Here is a 23,683-nt window from a genome sequence, read left to right on the forward strand (position 1 = left end):
TTATAACATACCATAGATTTCTAATTTAGATGATTTATCAATTTATAGTCTGACAAGTATGAAACTTGAAACAGAAGGAGCTCTGACAAGTGGGGACATACAATCTGAATTAGTAAATCCCTGTTAGAGGCTGTGCTGCTGCTCTTGCAGTCCTACAAATGGGGGAATAGAGACAAGAGACCTAATAACTGTTCTATACAAGTTATGTCAGTTTTCCAGCTCTTTTGTGGATGCAGAAATGTTATTGCAGCCTGTTTAGGGTCTTATTAAACCTAAAACTCTATGGCCTCTCAAAGATGCTACTTTGTTGAATCCACATCTATCCAAATAGTGTCACACAGTTTCAGCTCTTTCTTGCACAGCTTGCACATTACACTCTGTTTCCCCTCATTACACTCTACCCCCCTTCAGCACACTCTGCCCCCCTTCATAAACACAAATCATTTCTTACCAGGCTTCTGTCTTCTTTTCTTCTGTCGGCAGTCAGTTCCTCTCACCGCAGCTCCTCATTGACACCGTTGGGACGTGATGATGACATCATGCCCGACAACCAGTGAGGAAGGGGAGGGTGGGAGATGGAGAAGAGGGGAGGTGGGAGTGGCAGCGTGGAGTCGGCACAAGGGGAGGCTCCAGGTGCGCAAAATCAATAATAATAAAAAAAATGTAAAATAAAGAGAATCTTAAATGCTGCTGGCGCTGTACCCCCCAGGTCCCAGTGCTCTATGCTGCAGCCTGATCAGCCTATTTATTTATTAATTTGTCTACATTCTATGCCTTTGTTTTATGTATGTCCTGTCTCCCATACTGTATGGCACTGCAGAACACTGTGCCCCATTACAGATCTACAATAATAATACTGAAACAATTTTTTTGTGCATTCATAGCTTGACAATGTACACACATATTTCCATGACAGTTTGCGATTACCCTCATAGTTACCTATTTATTCTTAACAGCAATTCTTTTAACCAAGTTTACATATACAGGGCCCGATTCACCTTCGGACGTAAGTCCCTTTACGTGCCGTATCTTTCTCTGTGCATGCTCAGAAAGGGACTTTACGCCAATTAACGAAATTGCATCCAACTCATGTGAACGCAAATGACACTTACCACTGCCTATGACTTGAAGGAGAGAACGGAGGGAGGGAAAATGCGGATGAATGTAGACAATGTAAATTACATTTTTATTAATGATTAATGTATTATGAGTTGGTAATTTATTTTATCAATCTTTTTATACATGTGACAAGTACCGTATAGCCAGAGTGTACTTACACCCAGATTTAAATGGAAACTCAAGTTGTGTTCACATTACTTTTGAAGATGAATAATGTCCACAGTGAAATACTTGTGTTTCTAACTTAAATTTCAAGTTTATAATACAGAGGTACAATATTGTTTACGTGTCCATCACTTGCTTGTTGAAAATGTGATCTCTTATCACTGGGATTGGAACCAAATAACTATCCAGGGCAACAAAGTCAAGATTACATTTCATCCCTTTCACAGCAGAGGACGCCTCGTTTCAAAACTTTCAACTGCAAATAAGATTGTTGCAATACTGCGTATAGCCAGAAGATGGTAGTAACAGTCTAAAATGACAAAATACAATGTCATTTGCAAAACGAAAGTTTAACCTTTTCGGGACGTTCAGCATAAACAAATATTAATTGAATAAAAGTGTTTAGCAATGTGCACGTTTCATCCATATTAATGTATTCACTGATAATATTAACATATGCAAAGAAAACAGACGAAAGACATAATAAAGAAACAAACCCTTAAAAATGTCATAGTTGAAAGGTTAGAAGCTGGAGGCGGGGACCAAAGACAGGTAGGTTTAGACTCTGTGTCTTCGCTGCTCTTATGTTTTAATTAGAGGTTGATTAATAATCTGCTTTGATTAATAATTGAGGGCAGGGAGTACACGTTAGCAGCGCTGTACATGGCTGTTGTAATTCGGTAACATGGTTTTAGGTGTGTCTGATTTTGCAAGCAGCAATCGCAGACCGTCCATAACTTCTTCCTCATAGTTCCTTCTGAAGTTATAAAGAGATTTGGTTACTGAAGGGAGCGTGAAACCATCAAGTTATATCAGATGTGTGAAGGTTTTTTTTGCTTATATGTGCAAATTATAGGAATTTATTTCTACATTATTAGAATTGTTAATTTAGCCATTTGGGTTCATAGGGCTTATCCTGAAAGTCTTCTCTAACCAAGGCCTCTCCTACATACATATATTACAACACAAAAAGAATACATATCCCTGAAAATTTCCTGTTATTTGTTTATAACATAATTACATGAAAATGGTAAAAAAAAATGCTGAGACTTTTCACTATTAGTGCAACTTTATGCATAATCACCTAGTAAAAGATTTTACTAAGTTTGTCCTCCTTCTAGTCAGAGCCCAGGGGCTGCTGCATGCAGCTGTTTCCCCCAGGGTTCCTCTAACAACCCCCGGCCACGATTGTGATTCCGTTGGCCCTTCCAGTCACTTACCCCCTCCACTGATATTTAAAATTGTTTTGCTAAATTGATTCAATGTTTCTGTACTTCAAGCAGCTGGTTTTCCCAGGGCGTTGGCTAGGGGGAAGGGTACGTTATTAAAATGTGGTAATGCAGCTTTAAAATAGCACTATACATTTTCTGAGATAAGGGTAACTTACAAACTTTGCAGCGCATAGTACCTTTAAACAACAATGTGAGGTCACAAATTGTAATTTACTGGATGTGTGCCTATGTATGGATCAGCATGTTTATTTGTTCTGCAAAGTATGTTGGCTAAGTGGTTAGCATTTCTGCCTCACAGCACTGGGGTTATGAGTTCAATTCCCAACCATGGCCTTATCTGTGAGGAGTTTGTATGTTCTCCTCGTGTTTGCGTGGGTTTCCTCCGGGTGCTCTGGTTTCCTCCCACACTCCAAAAAAACATTCTAGTATGTTAATTGGCTGCTATCAAAATTGACCCTAGTCTCTCTCTGTCTGTGTGTATGTTAGGGAATTTAGACTGTAAGCTCCAATGGGGCAGGGACTGATGTGAATGAGTTCTCTGTACAGCGCTGCAGAATCAATGGTGCTATATAAATAAATGGTGATGATGAAAGTATGGAATTAGCAGATTTTGTGACTGTCGATGGGGAAATCCGTGTCATTACTTACTATTATCAGATTGACTAATTCAAATGTAGCTGAAGACAGAGGTACGCCCCCTGTCTGGGTGAGTCCCTAAGTGGGGCTCCAGAACTTGGTTTTTGGGTTCCACAATTGTCATATGTCTGATACATTCTATTGGGACATGCCTCTATTGGGGTCCCAGAACATATGTCCCAGGCACATTGAATCATGGGGGGGGGGGAAACTGCATATAACATATTTAAAATTTGGTGGTGTGTGGATATGTTTTTGAATGTATGTTTGACTGCATAATATGCCTCAGTCTTTTGGGCCTGAGAATCTTATCACCAAAAAGCGTGTGTAAGGCTGGGTACACACTACAGGAAAATTCTAACGATGCAATAGTTTTAGCGGTATTCCCAAAGATGGATCGGGGGAGTCCTGATCAGCATGCCGATTCATGTGTACACACTATACACGTTGTACACAATTACCTTAAGATCTGTGCTCTTCATCCGTCATAACCATCGGCTGAAACTCAGAGGATGCATCCAGGAAGGTAGTCCAGGCCAGGCAAAGTGACATGTTAGCTTTGCTACTCTATTCTCTACAGCAGACCTGAGACAGCAGACAGCAGTAGCGACATGCTGGGATATTAACTCTCAGTAAGTGAATGGGACTGCCAATACCTATACTGCCTATACCTATACTGCCTATATCAGGTGCAGCTCTTGTATCTCAGTTGTAGAGTCCAAAACTAGTACTGAACCCACTGAGGTCTTGCAGACGGAACTGGTCTGTCTGCTTGGAGTGTGCTCGCAGACTTTACCTTTAGGGTGCCAGGTAGGAAAAGTATTATAAAAACATTTGTCTTCTCCACAATGAGGTATGGACCATACAAATCAGCGATGTTATGGGACTTCCTATGTGTGCATCCTATTAAAAAAGTCTATCTTAATCTTCCCTTCTCATGCACAAAAAAAGGCACAGGTGGGACCCTCACACTGTCTAGTACCTGTACCCCCTCAACCTTCCTCCTGTCAAGAAGTCCCACCTGTAGGTGGATGATCAGAGAGGTCTCCTGCTCTCCTGTCAGTCATTGTATGGAGGATGAGTACGACATCTCCCCCCTACCCAGCCCACGGCAGCTCCCCATGTGTCACGGTACTGTTGGGGGTCCAGGCAGGACACGTCCCCTCCCCTCCATGATTACTCAATCTCGGGTGCCCTGGCTGCTCTGAGGGTGCAAGATCACAGGTCAGGCTGCTGAATAAGCTATTAACTGCATGGCCCATACAGAATGCCACTGCTCCACCGCTAGGACACACTGCTTCGCTGTATGAGGCAGACTGAACCAGCATTAACACGTTCCCTATCACAGCTGTGGGCAAGACTGGCTTAAAAGAGGTTATGGGTATTCTGAGCATAGAGAACATAGATGGACACTATCGAGGACAAAGATAGTCATGCGTGCATACACACTGCAGGATTGGAATGACATTGTTCCATCGTTGAAATTTTTAGTTCATAGTTGCCTACTCTCCCGGAATGTCTCGTTTTTTTTGCAATTCTCCCGGTAGTGCAGGGCAACCTCCAGCATTCTGCCCACTTAGTAAAGTGGGTGGGTGTGAGGCTAATCGCTGAATCCTGGCACTGCCCCCTGCTGTAATAGTCCAAATTTGGTAAAATTTATCAGCGGGGCAGGGCCTAAAGAAGCGATTCATGTGGCAAATTCCCCCAGGACACATCAGCGAGACCCCTCCTCCCGGAGATCTCGCTGCCACAGTTGGCAAGTATGCTTTAGTTTAGTTTAAAAATCTCGTTCAACAATACAATGGGCTTTGGAATGATAATCGTTCATCGTTGCAGGGTACACACTACTGTGATATCGGGCCAATCGGTCATTTATCATCTGATTGGCCCGATAATTGTCTGTAAACACTGTAGTGTGTACCCAGTCTAAGTCCTGGTTTAATCAAACCCAGGCTATGTGCATGCCCTGACAGCCAGGGCCCACTTGAACATGTAGTTCCACAAATCGAATTAATAGTAAATAAAGATACTGACACCTGAGTACTGTAATTCTTTATTTGCCCAAAACCTGGTTTTAAACTTTATTGTACTATTTTATTTTACTCTTAAATCCATAGGCATCTTCTTTTCTTCTGTCCTGTAGTAGTGCAAGAATAGTCTAAAGGGGGGAAACCCGTGAAACACAGAAAATCTACTCTTAGCATTGCTAAGACTTGAATAAATGAAATGGGGCCTGTCTGCAAATAACCAATCAGAGCGGCATGTGTGTGACTGGCGGTAGCATGTAAATGGCATTTGTACTTCTATAATCGTCAGCATGCCTAGAAAGCATTTATTATTATTATTATTATTATTATCGTTTATTTATGAGGTGCCACAAAGGGTCCACAGCGTCCTACATAGTATAGTACAACAGTACAGGTGAACAGTAGAGCGTAACAGTACACAGCTTACAGGCAGAACAAAGACAAAGTGCAGTAAGTACAGATAAGATGCAGAAGCACAAAAAAAATAAGCAGAGAGCAGGTGCAAAGGCAAGAGGTGAAAGTGACTACCAGTGCACAGAGAGTGGGGATGAAGGGAGGAGAGGAGAGAACAGCAGGCTGAACCTGTGCGTGCCCACAAGTGTATGTGCTACTAGCAGGGTCAGGAAAAAGATGGAGATGCGGAGGCGAGGAAGAAGGGGGGAGACAGCGGCAGGAGGCGAGGGGTGAGCCGAGGGCAACGGAAAACAGGAGGAAGAGGACAGGAGAGGGCCCTGCTCAAAGGAGCTTACAATCTAAAGGCGAGGGGGAGCCTGACCGGAGGCACAGAGAGGGAAGATAGGGTGAGGGGACCATGAGTAGGAAGGAGCAGAGAAAGAGTAAGGGGGAAGAACAGTAGGGTAAGTGAAGTAGAAGGTTAAAGGAAGGCAGGGTTAGATGGAGGAAGGATAGGCTAGTCTGAACAGATGGGTTTCGAGGGAGCGTTTGAAGTTAGGCCGGCTGGGGGATAGCCTGATAGAACGGGGGAGTATGTTCCAGAGAAGGGGCACTGCCCAAAAGAAATCTTGAATGTGTGAGTAAGAGGTGGTGACCAGATGGGGGGTGAGGCAGTGGTAGTTAGAAGACCGTAGAGGGCGAGAAGGAGTATGAGTGGAGATATGGTTTGAGAATTAAGGAGCAGTGGAGTGTAGGTGAGTGTGAGCATTTAATGGCTGACAGTCTTTACTGGGACTTGTAGTTCCACAAACTTAATGCTACATGTTGTTTTGGGAATAATGATATTTATGCAATATATTTTATACTATAATAAAGATGTGTGCTGATAATCATTATCTTTAAAATGTAAGTGCACACCATGGCTTCAGGAGCTTTACACCACCTAACAGGTGTATCTGGAGATAGGGCTTACTCTAACTAGGCCGTGTCTCTCTTACGTATTCAGACCCTTACTGTAAACAAAAAAGATTTTTATTAAGGTGGCTCTTTGCAGCCGTTTTTCCCAGGGTTCCTCTAACAGCCCCAACCGAAGACAAGGAATGCAGTCACACAACCCCTCCCACCGACATTTAAAGTTGTTTAGCTAATTGATCTGCCAGTTCTGTACAACATGTGGCTGTTCATCCCGGTGCCTCAGCTAGGGGCTAGGGGAAGTGATATCTCAGTAAAATATTACACCTAGGTGGTAGTGCAGCTTTAAAATAGCACTCTATGCTTGTCTGACATAAGGGTTAATTATTATCATCTACAGGATGCATGCACTCCTTTACTATAAACAGCTTGCACAGTCCTGATTTGCCCCTCAAGGGGGTGTGTTTTACTGCACATTTGCAGCAGAACAAAGTGCACTTTTGTAGCTTGGAGTTGGATCATGTCCAACTCTAAATGAGGTCTTTCATGTAAAAACACCTGATCAGTTACATCAGTTAACTAATTCACTACAAAAGGAAAATAAGTTGGTTTGAGGAACAGAGCATTTTGTACCAAATGTAAGGGGTTATGTTAAAAGGGTTGCAGTTGTAATTTACACGTATGTTAATACATCTGAAGTTTAAATACAGACAGACAAAGCAATCGATTGCCTTGAAAAAGCATTAAGCAAAACGTACGTCGTCGGCATGTCTGTGGTGTGTGAGGGTGTCTGAGCAATATCTGAGATGGCCCCCCCCCCCACCCCTAGCAGAGGCTTGCTGCCGGCGGCTGCACACTGTGCAGGTCCGTTCGGCAGTGATAATGTGCTGCCCGGTTGCTCTGATTGTGTTTAAAACACAATCAGAGCAGCGGGACAGCACAATATCACTGCCGAACGGACCTGCACATACTGTGCAGCCGCCGGCAGCCTTAGAAGTTAGAAGGGGGCGGGGCTTAAACCGCCCCCCCTACATCGCCCGGGGTAGAAAAGAATTCTAGATCCGCCCCTGCTTGGCAGCTAGGAGATACTATAGCTTCCCTGGCCCCAGTAAGCTTATTTGATCACAACATCTTCAGCTGGCGTGTACGAATGAATGATACTGTGTCTGAAGTACACGGCTTGGTATGCAGTGAGATTTATGAGATAGTGAACAATACATGAAGGAATAATATATCTGGATAAATAACTGAGCCATAATTCTTTGCAAATACGAACCATAAGAAAGAATGGATAAAAACAATTAATGTGACTTTATAACCTCCCTAAGGGTGCAATTGAGGAGAAATAAAAACAGACTAAATGTGATTGTTAAAAACTCACAACCACAGAACTAATTTTAGTCACTTATTTCAATAACTTTATAGTCAGCAATGCTACTTTACTCTCTTTTATATTTCTAAAAAAATATAATAAAGAACCATACTTGCCAACTCTCCAGGAATGTCCGGGAGACTCCCGAAATTCGGGTAGGTCTCCCGGGAGAGCAGGCAAGTATCCTGCATACGGCAGCTTGCTTCTCAAAATGTCGCAATTTGCCTCCCGCGATAAAAACATCATTTTGCCGCGGGGCGGGGCCAAAATGACATGATTCGTCCCGCACTCCAACCACGACCCCCTGCCCTGGATCTCCCGGAATTAAGTTTCCAAAAGTTGGCAAGTATGTAAAGAACTATCTAATGCTGTTTATCTCATGTAAATGAATACAACGTGCAAAAAGGAAAAACTGTGTTTCTAGTGATTATAATATAATCAAATTGATATGTATATTCAGGTGCAAAACGATTTCCAATTGAATCCACCAATAAAAAAAAATCATGTATGAAAAAAGACAAAAAAAACAGATAAAGCGTAATACTGTCAATGCTATACATTCATAATCTAGATGTTGTGTTCTTCAAAAGTTCATGTATATCGCAAGTAGTCAGAGGGCCAAGCCCCACTTTTGTGATTTCACTCACAGTGTGAATATAATTACAGGCATAATCATATTAATATAGGATCTTTCGATTTTATCCAAGCCCCATAAGTATTGCACTTACAGAAATAATTCTTGTTAATGGACTTTTAAATGGTTTCTTTAAGAACTGTATCCAGACACTTCCTTAAAAAAGTCCATCGGGTTGAAACGCGTTGGTGGAGCTGTATCAAGTTGAAATTCCTGGTCTCTTCCCTATTACAAACATCTGACTCTGTAATCTGATCCAGCTGGTCCGGACCATTAAGATCTTTGTTCTGCGATTATGTTTACATCTATCTGTATCTATTTGATTGGATGATTGATCCTTTTGAAGAAGGAATTCTCTGGATACAGTTTTTAAAGAAACCATTTAGAAGTCCATTACCAAGAATTATCTGTGTAAGTGGGGCTTGGATAACATGGAAAGAGCCTATATTAATATGAATATGCCTGTAATTATATTCACACTGAGTGCATTCTCAAAAGTGGGGCTTGGCCCTCTGAATACTTGTGATATACATGAACGTTTGAAGAAAACACACTATCTAGATTATGAATGTATAGTATTGACAATATTACACTATATCAGATTTTTTTTGTCTTTTTTGCTACATAAATGTTTTTCATCGGTGGATTCAATTGGAAATCATTTTGCACCTGAATATAAGTACCAATTTGATTATATTATCACAGTTTTTTCTTTTTTGAATGTTTTATTCACATTTACATATGAGAGATAAACGGAGCTAGGTAGTTCGTTATATATATTTCTTTAGTTTTCACTATTTGGTGTATATTGTACTTTAGTTCTGTCTGGCTGCAGTGGATAGTGAAGTGCTTGTTCAAAATTCTTTTTTCTTTTCACTATATTTCGCTGTCTTGAATTTTGTTCTGGTTATGTGTGGGTATTTTTCATTATTTATAAATACAATTTATTTATTAATATTTTATTTTATTATATTTAGGTCTGTATACTATAGACAGTGTTTTCCGTTAAAATTACTTTCTATCCCTTTTAATCCTTTTCTAGCATAACCACAATTGTCATGAGGTAAGGCACCTTTCCTTAGGTAAAAATTATCTAAAGAATACATGAGGAATAAAAATTATAATAGGGAAGTTACATCTATGATCTAAGATTTGAGGATGTACAAATCTGTGTATTAGACTGGTGCTGTATTTTTCCCTTTCTTTTTTTCTTTTTTCCCTTTTTATTATTTTTTTGCCCATTCCCCCACTGCACTCCAGGTCTATATTTTCTCATTTCCTTAGATGGCTTAGGGCAACGGGCCAAAGTACAATTTCTTGATTTGTATGAAATGTGGAAAGGATCTTAGGGGCATATTCAATTAGCTTGGCGGTCCGCGAATACGCAGTACCACAATAAGCCAGATTTACTTTCGCACCCCATAGGGTTGTGAAGGGGAATCTGCGGTATTGTGGTACCATAGTACTTTGAGTAAAACACAACGGGCATGTAATCGCAGACCGCCAAGCTAATTGATTATACCCCTGCGTGTTAAAACATGAGCCTTCAATGTACTAAAGGCAATGCCCTTCTGTAATCCAGCACCTGAGGCATGTTAACCGCAGCTGGGTTGATCAACCTGGATTTATAAATGTGTGTTAATCTCTGTAATACACTGTGGAAGATTTTTGTTTCTTTCTTGCTTGCAAAAATACCTCAATCATTATGTCAGAGATTCATTTACTCTAGAGCAAAGATTTCTCAAAATCCACCCATCAAAGACAGGGCTAGATTTACTAAACTGCGGGTTTAAAAAAGTAGGGATGTTGCCTATAGCAACCAATCAGATTATAGCTGTCATTTTGTAGAAGGTACTAAATAAATGAAAGCTACAATCTGATTGGTTGCTATAGGCAACAACCCCACTTTTTCAAACCCGCAGCTTAGTAAATCTAGCCCAGAGTCTCTAGATTCAGATGGACAATAGGTCCTTGACCATCTACTACTTCAGCCATGCAAAATATCTAGTACTAGAGGCCAGGGTTGTTCTAGGAGCATCTCCCATGCTACTGCGAACCATGGCAAGTGAGGCCAGAATGGAAGAACTTCTAATGCCTCTCTATTGATCTTCAGTGTGTGTGTGCAATGAGAGGAACACAAGGGAAAACATACACCAGTTTGAAGTCCCAATATCTTGTTAGGCCATTTATTCCTTCTGCTCTGGAGTCTGTGATTGTAGTAGAATTCTTCTCTCCTGGGGTCTGATTCATTAAGGATCTTAAATGAAGAGCATCCTTATTTCAGTCTCCTGGACAAAACCATGTTAAATGCAAGGGGTGCAAATTAGTGTTCTGTTTTGTACAGAAGTTAAATACTCACTGTTTTTTCATGTAACACACACATATCAACTTTAAATTTCAGTGTACAAATAAGCTATCAAGTATTTGTGTGTTACATGAAAAAACAGTCATTATTTAACTTATGTGCAAAACAGAACACTCATTTGCACCCCTTGCATTTAACATAGTTTTGTCCAGGAGACTGAAATAAGGATGCTCTTCATTTAAGATCCTTAATGAATCAGGCCCCTGGTGTTCAGGTAGATCTGCCATCAAATCCCCCTGAAGGATCCCATACTTTTCCACTACTGTTTGAACACCACCTTTTGTTATGCCCACTGTTTTGGATGTATCTTATACCGACTGATATAAACTGCCACCTTGTCCTTGTCCGATACATGGTGAGCTGACAGATCTCAGATTGTTATCTTACCATACTATGATTTTTGATATCTCAGTCATCATGGTTTTGCTTTTGGTACCTCCTTGATGGTTTATGAATGCAACTACCATCCAATTGTCTGAAAAGATCTTGAGATGTTTATGTAGCAACTGAGGCAGAAAATACTGTATTGTGTGTCACACTGCCCTTGCTTAAGAATGATTGCATGCAGTTTATTTTCCTTTTGAAGCCATGCACATTGTACTACATCTGTATGCAGATGAGCACCTCAATCTTTGGAGCTTGAATCTGTCGTAAACACAATCCATTCTGCATCTGAAGGTAGCACTCTCCTTTCTCTTAATGCTGGATCCTGCCACCAATAGGGAGAGTCCCTTTTACTCTGCTTAAGTATTATAGTCTGATCCAGAGATTCTGAACTGCAATTCCACTGATTTTATAGTTGAAGATTCCTCATGTGCCATCTCGCCCATGGAAGGATACCTATGATTGAGGAACACAGTCCTAATAGCTCGAGACAAGCCCTTATTGAGGATTGTTGAATTTGATAAGTCATGTGTTGAATTTTCACGTTACTTTGGCTACTGATGCTTTGTCTTATGCTGTGTTTGTATTCAGCCTACTGTGGTTTGTACAGTTGTGTTCTTGCCTTCCTACTTCTACTGATACTTACTGAACCAACTTTAACTTGTTTAAATACTCCCCACTTCTGCCTACACTGACTTTTGCTTCTTCCTGATTCCTTGCACTCTGACAACTGGACTCCCTTCTCTGATTCTAGGGGGTAAATGAATGAATAGGATGATGATTGACTTTGTCTCCTTCTTCCCCTTCTCCCACATATGTCTGTTTTTTCTAATTAAGCCTTGGGCTTGTGACTCCCCCCATCACTGCAGTATTGTTGAAATGTCTTTGCCTTAATTTGTTCACCCTCCTCTATATGTGTCTGTCCTTCAATAAAGCTTTGGGTCTGTGATCTGTAAGCTCTGTTATGTGGGACCTCATACTTAAAGTGTCTTTTTTTATACTTATAGCTGACCATTTTTATGTATTTTTGCCTTTTTCAGCACTAGCTAAATAAATTCTTAATGTTAAAAAATGTTTTCCCATTGACCACTTCCCTTTTCTACAAACTTATAAGAGCAACTGTCTGTCTGCACATGGATGTCTTTCATCCTTCTAGAGTCAACACCTCCCCTCAAATCTCCCCCACCATCAAAACTGTACAATTTATTCAGACTCCCAAACCCCCTGACTTGGTCTCACATACAGGGCTAGATTTACTAAGCTGCGGGTTTGAAAAAGTGGGAATGTTGCTTATAGCAACCAATCAAATTCTAGCTTTCATTTATTTAGTACCTTCTACAAAATGACAGCTAGAATCTGATTGGTTGCTATAGGCAACATCCCCACTTTTTCAAACCCGCAGCTTAGTAAATCTAGCCCACAGTCTCTTTCTTAGGTCTGTCACATGCACCTTCAAAATATTGCTAGTACACATGCTTTTCTTTCCCAAGATGCAACCAAAACTCTTGTCCATTCTATCATCCTTTCCTTAGTCAACTACTGCAACCTCCTGCAATCTGGCATGCCCCTGGCATTGTCCTCTTAGATCTGCCTCTGACCTGTGTTCTCCACACTACCTCATTATATGATTGTTAGGAGTGTATTATCCAAGTCAACTATTTCTTATTGCTGTTACTGGCCAATAATATGTACTTACCTTCCCCTCGATAAAAAATATTTAAATAAAATATGATCTTTGTCTTTGTCCGAATATCTATTAAGTAAGATGATTCTATGATTTGTCTTCCAAATTAGGGGCCTGATTCATTAAGGATCTTAACGTAAGAAACTTCTTATTTCAGTCTCCTGGACAAAACCATGTTACAGTGCATATTCTGTTAATATTCTGTTTTGCACATAAGTTAAATACTGTCTGTTTTTCATGTAGCACACAAATATCAACTTTAAATTTCAGTGTACAAATAAGCTATCAAGTATTTGTGTGCTACATGAAAAAACAGTCAGTATTTAACTTATGTGCAAAACAGAATACTAATTTGCACCCCTTACACTGTAACATGGTTTTGTCCAGGAGACTGAAATAAGAAGTTTTTTAAGTTAAGATCCTTAATGAATCAGGCCCTATATGTGGAATATTTATGCAGTGACAAATTGGCACACTAAGGTGTTCATTTCAGCACACGTTGCTATTTCATAGTTGCTTTGCCCCTTGGAAATTGTTTTGGGCAAATGTCCTACTTCTATATGCTGCCAGTAACTACAAATGTCTGTTATTATTTGATATGGCATATTAAAGGCTTTTTAAAATAATTGCAGAGGATTGTATTACTATATTCAGTGGTAATGACATGGGAAGGCCATGTCGGAACTAATGCTGGAGCAGCCTATATAGACCATAGCAATGCTGGCTAATACACTACAGAGAACCCCCACCCCCCCATTCTGTTCTTCTGAGCATGCGCTGGGCCTGGTGCATGGCTAGTGAACCCCAGTTTGAGCCTACGGAGTGAGCTCACACTGGGATTCACTAACACTACCCCCTTCACATTTTGCTATGGGGTCCTGTGATTGAGTGTAACACCCCTGGTGGAAGGTGTAGTGTCCTATGCACCATGGCTGCTTAACTTAGAAAATCCTTTATAGTTGCAAAATGGCCCTCGAAATTTGAATTATAATGTTCTAAGGATGTGCATTGTTTTCAAACATTTTATAAACTAATAAAATCTATATTATGTCTTCTAAACCAGAATCATGGCTATAGACTGGATTGGCTTTGGATATGCTGGCCTATTGGCTTTTGGTGGCTTTATGGGATTTTCACGCAAAGGTAAGTGAAATCTAAATTCATTTTAGTGCTTTAGTGCTCTTTCAGTTGCTTGGCATTTTCTAGCCAAGCTCATGTTGTGATAGATGGGCATAAGGAAGTGAGGTGTGCATATAATTTCACACTGATTATAGCTTTAATGGTTGTCACCATCAGTGTAGTATTTACAAGGGTATTGTTGTCTGTTTCTAGCATTTGCCTGGACTCTCCACCTTGAGTAATTGCAGACAGAGTGTATATTGAGAAAAACCTTAGGTAAACCAGCATTGCCCTGGCTTAAAATAGACCCGTCATGTGCACACCGTGAAGGCAGACACTTTGTAGGCTGATCCAATATTCAGCCTATAAATTCACTAGAAACCTCATCATTGAGGCAAAAGATACTTCATGCCTCAGTGATGTCACTAGTTCCTAATGAATTGATAAGATGAATATCAGTTTAGCCTACCAAATTGATGTCTCTAATTTGTGTAAGTGACCAGTCCACTGTAACTACCTGATATAGCCATTATAAATACATATGGATAACCCAACATCTGTTTTTATTTGTTTATCTTTGTTTGGCAGGCAGTATTGTATCCCTGGTTGCAGGACTTACTTTTGGATTGCTGGCAGCTTACGGTGCATTACGTGTTTCATACAATCCACGTGATATTAAGCTTTCATTAAGTAAGTAAAATAATGCACAATTAAGGAAGAATTTAATTCAGAGTTAGGTTATTTTGACAGGGTTTGGGAAAATTAAATATATTTGTGCCTTTAGAATATTTGCATATAACAGAAGCAAAGCTCTTAAAAATCTTAAAACCAAAACACCTGACCTTATGCTAAATTTTAGAGGGTCTCTCTTGAATTGCGTGCAGTAAAAAGTAACATCAAAGGTCTTTCTATTTCCGCCTTACGACCACCCCCTTCATTAATTTCCACTGTTTTATTTTTCTCATAAAATCCTGTTTGGTTTAGTCTCAGTGATGTCTTAAATTACCCATGGAAGTGAGGCTTTATTACAGACAGTACTGTGTGCATGGGTGTTTGAATGTTTTTAGACACAATTTCACTTTCTGGTATAAAGTACATCTGTGTGGAGCAGAAGACATACCACTGAAATTATAGACCTGGGTTCTGCTACTTCCTAGAATGGGAAAAAGTAATTTTACAGGGAAAAATGTACTGTAGCCCCCATGAATTAAGAAATTCTCCCTAAATGTGCCTTTTCAACCTCTAATCTTGCCCAGTTACATCCTGCAAAACAAAATTATTCATGCACTTGGCCGCAGTCTGGAAGGACCTGGTCTCCTAAATTGCAACATCTGGCACCCTTGCAAGTGCTGCCATTTTCACATGTATACTTGCCAACCTTTGGAAACTTAATTCCGGGAGATCCCGGGCAGGGGGCGTGGTTGGAGGACTGGCGGGCCGCGGCGAATCGCATAATTTTGGCCCCACCCCTCGACAAAATGTTTTTGTCGGAGGGGGCTGGGCCAAAATGATGCAATTCGCCGTGGATCGCGTCATTTTAAGGAGCAAGTTGCCGTATGCGGGATACTTGCCTGCTCTCCCGGGAGTCCGTGAGATCTACCCGAATTTCGGGAGTCTCCCGGACATTCCGAGAGAGTTGGCAAGTATGTAAATGCAATATGTAAAATGTAATATGTAAAATCCATGCACGTTGCTTAATATCGGATGCATTTGCACTGCAGGTGGTTACTATTTAAGGCTATGCACCATTACAAATGCATGGGAGGTTGTAGGTATGAATCTATATAACGCCCTCTAAACTTGTACTAGTAGCACTTCAGATCTTATATCCAGAATAGTAAATTGTTCACTGCATGATCAGTAACCACCAGACCAAGGGTTTATATAAGATGTTTGACACTGGTTGTGTCCATAGTATAATGTGTAGCCATAAACATTTGTATATTTGTATATCAACCACTTTTTTTATGAGTACTGTCGTCACCTATTAACAAAGCATTTCAATGTATATTTCTGTAGTTGCTGCAGGTTGTCTGGCTGTAATAATGGGCCTGAGGTACAATAGATCTAAGAAAGTCATGCCTGCTGGGCTGGTAGCGGGAATCAGGTGAGTGTTATAGTGCTACCTAAGATTCCAAGTAATTCTGTTGTGTGTTGCCAATAACAGTAAAACCTATTGGACTTGTCTGATGCATCTGTCTGTATATACTCAATACACTGACTCTTGTCATTTAAATGACTTCACTCCATTCACAATTTACAACATAGCAGACTTTTGAAGTGCAGCTATCATCAATAGAATAGAGTCAGCCAGGGGAAAAAAATAGTAAGCCATCGATTCCAATATATGCTATATATCAGTAAATCAATTCAGTTGGAAAACTTTCTATATAATTTGTTTTAATTAAATGTTATTGAAGAAATGGTACAAACACATTACATAAATAATCTTTCAAAATACAGGATTGTATCATGTCTTCAAATAATTTTTAAATGGTATTTATAATAAAATAAAGGTAAAAAGAGAAAGAATAGAAGGGCAGGGGCAAACGCAGGATTTGAGGAGGGGGGTTTCCATAGCACACCACCAGTGGACGTGACCAGCATGCATGGGGGCGTAGCTATAATTGTAGACAGTGCTAGGTAGCTCTCCAACTCTTCCAATTCCCCTTTAAATACACGAGCAATGCTGCGTGCACTACTGTTAGGTGCATGCAGCTCCCCTTCATGAGTAGAGCATTGTGAAGTGGGACATACCACCCAACTGTCCCTGTAGTCGGGACAAAGTCCTGACTGAGTGGGTCAGTCCCCAAACTCAGGACTGCCCCCACCAGAATCAGCACAGTTGGCAGAATGTCCTGCTCTCTCCTACCTGTTCGTCCCGCCTTTCAATACTTGTTGCTGCCGCTTGGGTCCTAAGCTCAGTTGTGCTTGTCTGGATCCTGGAATGTTGGTTCCCTGTTTGGAAATAGAATAGGTACATGACATATAGAAATATCAGCAATGAGTGAACACAGTAGGCCTCCCTGCCTCTATGCAGTTCGACATTAAATCAAAACAATTCATGTTTTATTATTAGTGCCCCTTTTCTGTAACCAGCCCGACTGTAAAATAATTTTATTCACCTTTAATAAAAAGACCCATTTCCCCCAAACAACCCCAACATTAAATTAATAGTAATCACATTTATTAAATAAACCTACTTCCTACCATACATTAAATAACTTGCATTCACTTTTAAGAAATAGCAATCCTTTTTCCAAAACTCTGCCACACATTTAATTAATAGTGCCCAAACCACCCCAACATTAAATTAATCATCCCAACCTACATTGATAAGTCTGCACCAACCCCACTATTAAATTAAATTGCCCCACCATCACCCCACAAACAAAATATCACCCATTAGTTAGCCACTACCTACCTCACACATTACATTGCCACAAGTCCCTTGTGCCCTCACACACACTACATTGCCACAAGCCCCCTGTGCCCTCACACACATTATACTGCCACAAGCCCCTTGCTGCCCTCACACACATTATACTGCCACAAGCCCCTTGCTGCCCTCACACACATTAGACCGCCACAAGCCCCCTTGTCAACAAACACACACTTACCTTGCTCTTTGCTGCATCACTGCGCGCTGCTCAGACAGAAAGTGAAATAAGCACTTCCTGTCTGAGGCCAATCAGCAACAGGCAGCGTCACGATTGGCTGCCTGTTGCTGCCACTGACCACCAATGATGTTTTTATTAACTTTTTTTCCCCACCCCGCTCGCGGCACCCCCTCCCCCGCTCGTTGCCCCCCCCCCTCCCCCTGTTTTCCACGAGCGGGGGAGGGGTGGGGTGAAAGAAAGTTAATAAAAACATGAGCCACACCAGACAGGGCAGGGGTTTCCAGAGACTAGGAAACCCTCCCTGTGTGCACCCCTGAAGGAGGGGTGCAATGTACAATCCAGTTGGTCAATTAACAGAGCGTAGCATACTCATGGCAATCCTAAAATTATCGCAATTCAGAAAGCAAAAATAAAACGTTCTTTAGATTATATGAAAGGGGTACCATTTCTGCAGGAGATAGCGTGCAGAATTGAGGCTCAACCATGTTGTTTTTTTCAGTCGTGCATTATATACAATTTCTATAACAATTAAAGACATAAATATCATAATGTGTTAAATCCTCCACTAAAAATATTATACGTTTTTAATAAATGTCCATATATGACATTGAGTTCTGGTATAATAATTTGAAAAGACAGATGATCCAATCTTTGATCTGCTCAAATTTCTTCGCTAAAGACTTGTAGACCTAAAAACTAAACAGTGAAGGAGAGCGTGCCAGCCTCTCTATGAGGTATCGGAGAAATATCCTCACAAAAATGGAGGCTGCAATTGCTTGTACGTGAACCTTTTGGAGATGAATTCAAGTGTATCGCACTATGTAATGTGCTTCTCCAGTCATGTCTAGGGGGCTAGGAATTTTGCCTGGCTGACTAAATGAGATAGTATATTGTAACAAAGTGGAAAATAAAGGGGCATCGGGGAATTATGTGTTACTTCCAATTAGTTTTGTATTGTGAATGCTATTTCCTCAGGCGCCAAAGGATGGCTGTCCCGAAAGCAGATCTTTAAATGGAATTTTATAATGGTTCTGGCAAACAATTTGTGTAGCCTGGATTAAGCTATATAATATCTAACTTAAATTGCATATAACTCATAGGATACTACAAAGATTAATATAGAACTGCAGGACAAGAGATATCATTGTATAAATAACTCTTGGCAAATACCAGTGATATTGTAGCATTAACATCATTAAGGTTACCTTTTGCATCAGTAACTTTATCCTTATGGGCATTGTGTTTACATGTAATGTAAATATTGTTTCCAATAAATGTTTTCTAGAAATGGAGTAATTTATGAATTAGCTTTTTGGAACTGTGATGTTCATGCTTTCACACTTGTTAACTGTAATACACCATTGCATAGCTCATATTACTGCACAAGGAACCTATACCCTAGGTCAAGATCTGCCCCAGTGATGTCACTGGTTTCTAGTGACATTATAAATGTCATTCTCAAACAGCGATGAAATAATTTGAGTGGTGCTCATCATAAAAAATACCTATAGGACCTGTTTGAGCATTTTTCTAAAGTGCTGCCAAGTTGTCAATCTGATAATATCACTCATAATAATGACTTGACAATAAGTCGTGGAGAGAATATGATCACAACCAGTATTTTTTTAATCATAACCAGTGGGTGAAGTGGATATTTAGAAGTGGTGGTATGGAAATTTGAAGCAAATGGCTGGGGGCCTGGTGGATTTTGGTAGTATTAAATTAATTAGCCTAGTACGCAAGGCAGTCCCACCACATTAAAAAAAAAAGTCTTTCCTACCTGCAGTTTACAATACCAGCTGGTTTATTAATCTCGGCTGCTACTTGTCTGGATCCTGGAATGTTGGGTCCTGTTTGGAAAATTCATACTTACTATTGAAAACTGAGCAAATAATATACACCATAATCACCTCCAACATTAAGTCTACACAGCATTCACATATAAAAAGTGGGCCAATTTCTCCTAACTAGTACATCATTAGCAACCACAATACATCAATAATATATATAATTTAAAATAAATATCCACCACACATTGCAACAATCTGTAACACCACCCCCACATTACAGCAATACACTCCCCCACAATCCAGTATCTCCACATTACAGCAAACCTGCTCCCAGATTGCAGCAGTTGAGTATACCAGTCCAACATTATAGCAATACCACCCGCTCTCACTGCAAACTGCATGAATGCCTACCCTCTCACCACGATGCCCCAATTGTACTCCTCTCCTCACATTGCCCAATAGCACCTGTCTGCCCACACTGCCCCAATAGCACCCGTTCCCCACACTGCCCCAAAACCAACCTTCTCCACACACAGTACAGTAATACCACCCCTCTCCCCACATTACAGTAATACCATCCCTCTCCCCACTCTGCACTAATTCCACCCCACCCCTCACATTGCCCCAATACCACCCTTCTGCCACTAATGCTTTCCTTCTCCCCACACAATGGCAGTCATTCCATACTTCCTAATACTGAGCACCGGTCACCTGTCCTATGAGCAGGAAAACAATTCCGCTCCTCATACTCGCTGCAGCTCTTAGCCAGAGGGTGCATCTTGTGATGCTGGGTATTGTATTAAACACTGTGTGTGCAGGGATGCAGGCATCCACAGCGGGGTCTGGGAGATGGTGACAGAGGAAGTTATGGGTTGGGACATGGGCATGTCCGAATGCCCAGGGGGGGTGAGTGATCCGTGCAGCTCGTATATTAAGGGGGCTGGTCCCTAGGCAGGGGCCAGCCACCAGGAAGTAGATCTAAGTGCTGGCCAGCTCATACATGGTTGTATAACTTATTGAACTTGTGTAGCTGTGGCCTTTTTCCTACTCTAACTCTTTAATTCTACAGGTGTATGAGCTCGGCTGCTCGCCTGTCAGATTACAAATATATAAATAATTTATTTTTAAAAAATCGGCAGTAGAGCATGAAACCAACCTCAGAGTGAGGAGAAGAAGTGCCGGTATGTCATACCAGCACATACCGCCCCAGTTCAAGCACTGATCCATAACCTTAAGGGATTCGTTGTGCCGGACGTCTACGTGCCCCCAAAGGCCACAGAAAGCCATGCCCAAATAACCTAAACAAGGTCACATATACCTTGCCTATTGAACCAGCCACCTGATCCTCTCTCCCGGTGACAATCATAAAAGGGGTGTAATAATCCACTCCATGGGACAGGCAACTTTCAAGACTGACACCCAGTCAGTCCCCCCCAAAATGTAATCATTCAGTCCCACCTTTTCTGTGGGGTAACAAACGCTGTGACAAAATCAAAATAACAAATACAAATAAGAATTATAAATTCCATTTATTTCTTCCTTTTTTTATGGTCCATATCCTTCACTAGTTTCTTCTTTTTTTTTTTTTTTATTTTAACATTTGAAATCATTTAAATCTCATTTCTCATCTTTCTCTTTTTATTTTTTTGAAGGATGTATTATAACAAGTTCACATAATATCAGACAGTCCCACAATATGACAAAGTTAATATTCATTTCATGACTCCCAAATTGGTCGGTTGGGCAGGCTCTCTGCTAAGGCCTTGACTTCTATTGGGCGATGTATAGTACCGTATTCTGCTTCTGTTTAACATAAAGCATGAATATAACAGTGTTTTCTATTGTCTGCAGTGTTTTCATGGTCTTCAGACTCCTACTCAATTTAACCTAAAAGCCTGCACCGTCTGGAAAACCCAAGAAAAGTAACCTGTCCAGATGTACAGATCAGCCTACTTCCAGTTTATACATTCCAATATAAGAAACATGCACTGAATCTTACAAACTTATAATTTGTATTACAATAATTTTTAAATCTTAATGACTTGACTTTCTGTGTTGTCTATTAATTAAGCTTTTAATAATTTCAATGAAGCTAATGTGTCTTTGTTCAGAGATAAAGTATTACAAAAACAGCACTGTTCCTTTTAAGGGAATCTTATGTAAAGCCTGTTAAATCTGTAAATGAATGATAGTGCCAAGTTCAGTTGCAGCAAATAAAAGTGCCAGATTTTCTGTTTTTAAGAATACTTGTTTGTTATAGTGACTAAAAATTGAATAATGTACCTATGCAATAAATATTTGTACTTTGCAGCATATTCTTGGTGCAAAAATAGTTAAGTCATTACTTGTAGTTCTGTATCACATTCGCACCAAGGACACCGTATTAACCACTTTTCTGGTAAGTCTTAGCAAAAGTTGGAGAGGACTTCAAAGAGCTTCTATCTCAAATCTGGTGCCCTAGGAAGGCAACATAATTCTTGTTTAAGATGTTTCTAACATCCCACTTACCTTATATGTTCCATGTGCCACAAATGCCTGTCATATAAGGTACATTATTGAAATAAATTGTTTTGGTTGACTGGATGTTACCTTGCTTAATTAAGTTAAAGGGATTGTCCACTTTTTAAATATAGCCTGCCCAGTCTATCTATGTACCAAGAGTCAAATTGTGCTCAAGATGGCTTATAATACAAACAGAGACACTTCAGAAAAAAACAGCATCTAAGAGGATAATTTATATTAAGGGGGAGGAATAAAACCAAGTCATTTGAAATTAAAGATTATACAATCAGTGGCCATTTTATACATCTTACTATCAGATTTGTTGGCTGCATCAATGAATCAATGGATTAAAGTTATTTTTGCTGCATTCTGACCCTACCATCTGCATGTCACAGCAGAAATCAAGATTCATCAGACCAGGTGATGTTTTTCCAATCTTCAACTGTGCTTTTTAGGTGAGTCTGTGCCTATTGTTATAGCCTCACTGTCCTGTTCGCTGATAGAATTCTATGTGGTCTTCTGCTGCTGTAACCCATCCACTTTAAGGTTCAAAATGCTCACTGCAATTTCTAAGATTCTCAAAACCACCGAATCTGGCCACATGTCATCATTCTTGCTGGAATATCGACGGACATTGAAACAGTTTGCTGAAATAAAAGTAGCTGGTGCAATAATTTACAATAACTACATGTGTGTTTTATGGAGTTGTAGAATTTTTCCTATCATTTCCCATTTATAAGCTGCAGTATGCAGTCTTTACTAACACAAATAGGCATTTTAGTGTTGCAAATCCACCGTTTTGTTTTCAGCAGTATTACACCATTCACTGCACATTCCGAGGCCTGAATCTCAAGCAGTATGAGATATGGGGCTAGATTTACTAAGCTGCAGGTTTGAAAAAGTGGGGATGTTGCCTATAGCAACCAATCAGATTCTAGCTGTCATTTTTTAGAAAGCACTAATTAAATGAAAGCTAGAATCTGATTGGTTGCTATAGGCAGCATACCACTTTTTCAAACCCGCAGCATAGTAAATATACCCCATGGACTTTTCATTTAAGAAAAAAAATGTTTGGTCTCCTTTAGGGGTCTAAGCAAATACAACTAGACAATATAGCAATAATTAATATAGCTTTTAAACTTTTTTTATTTCCGTGTAGTATGGTATCTGAGCTATAAGCAATATGATGTACTGGTGTCCAGATGTTCAATTGTTTGAGTTCTCTTTTGTGCATGAGAAAAGTATGTTTTGTGCACGTGGCCTATGCCATTTGTAAACATAGGCTATATGCACAGAAGCCTATCCAACTTTCTTCACTCGTACATTTCCTGTTCCATGCAGAGAATTTAGTTATTAAGCATAATGTGCTGGTGCGTTTAATTTTCTTTTGCAATTATTGTAATTTTGATGTCACTACAGGTCGCATGGTTTGTGCGTCTGGTACAAACCTAAGAAAATTGCAAGCAGGGTCTCCAATGTGCACAAAATATTAAATGGTTCAAAATCTATTCAAAACTAATTTTCATTTAAGTCAGTGAGAAAAATGTATATGTTTTAGTGTCACAAATGTAGTTTTTTTTATTTTATTTTTTTTCAAAATCCGCCATTCTGTTTTCATTTAATTATTAGAAAATGTTTGCCAATTAAGTTCATGACCCCGTAGGGCCTAATTTAGAGTTTGCATGAGCAAGTAGAAATTAAATTTTGAGTTGTGAATAGAGACTGGTCC

At 40.1% G+C, this 23,683-nt stretch overlaps 1 protein-coding gene across 1 annotated transcript; it reads left to right on the forward strand.

Annotated features, from left to right (window-relative positions):
- Nucleotides 1-1,752: 1,752 nt before the first annotated feature.
- Nucleotides 1,753-21,693, forward strand: TMEM14A (transmembrane protein 14A). The gene is made up of 5 exons (XM_075202487.1): nucleotides 1,753-1,836; nucleotides 13,987-14,066; nucleotides 14,631-14,732; nucleotides 16,062-16,149; nucleotides 21,304-21,693. Exons 2-5 carry the CDS (start codon nucleotides 13,991-13,993, stop codon nucleotides 21,341-21,343), a joined length of 306 nt encoding a protein of 101 aa, XP_075058588.1. The 5' UTR covers nucleotides 1,753-1,836; nucleotides 13,987-13,990; the 3' UTR covers nucleotides 21,344-21,693.
- Nucleotides 21,694-23,683: the final 1,990 nt, after the last annotated feature.

This window comes from Mixophyes fleayi, chromosome 3 (genome assembly GCF_038048845.1).
Source record: "Mixophyes fleayi isolate aMixFle1 chromosome 3, aMixFle1.hap1, whole genome shotgun sequence".
Lineage (NCBI taxonomy): Eukaryota > Metazoa > Chordata > Amphibia > Anura > Limnodynastidae > Mixophyes > Mixophyes fleayi.

What these genes read in the sequence shown, in the direction of transcription:
- TMEM14A (XM_075202487.1), top strand. Translation starts at nt 13,991, where the DNA reads ATGGCTATAGACTGGATTGGCTTTGGATATGCTGGCCTATTGGCTTTT. An exon ending in TATGGGATTTTCACGCAAAG is followed by an intron (nt 14,067 to 14,630) that starts GTAAGTGAAATC and finishes TTTGTTTGGCAG; the next exon opens with GCAGTATTGTATCCCTGGTT. An exon ending in GGGCTGGTAGCGGGAATCAG is followed by an intron (nt 16,150 to 21,303) that starts GTGAGTGTTATA and finishes TATTGTCTGCAG; the next exon opens with TGTTTTCATGGTCTTCAGAC.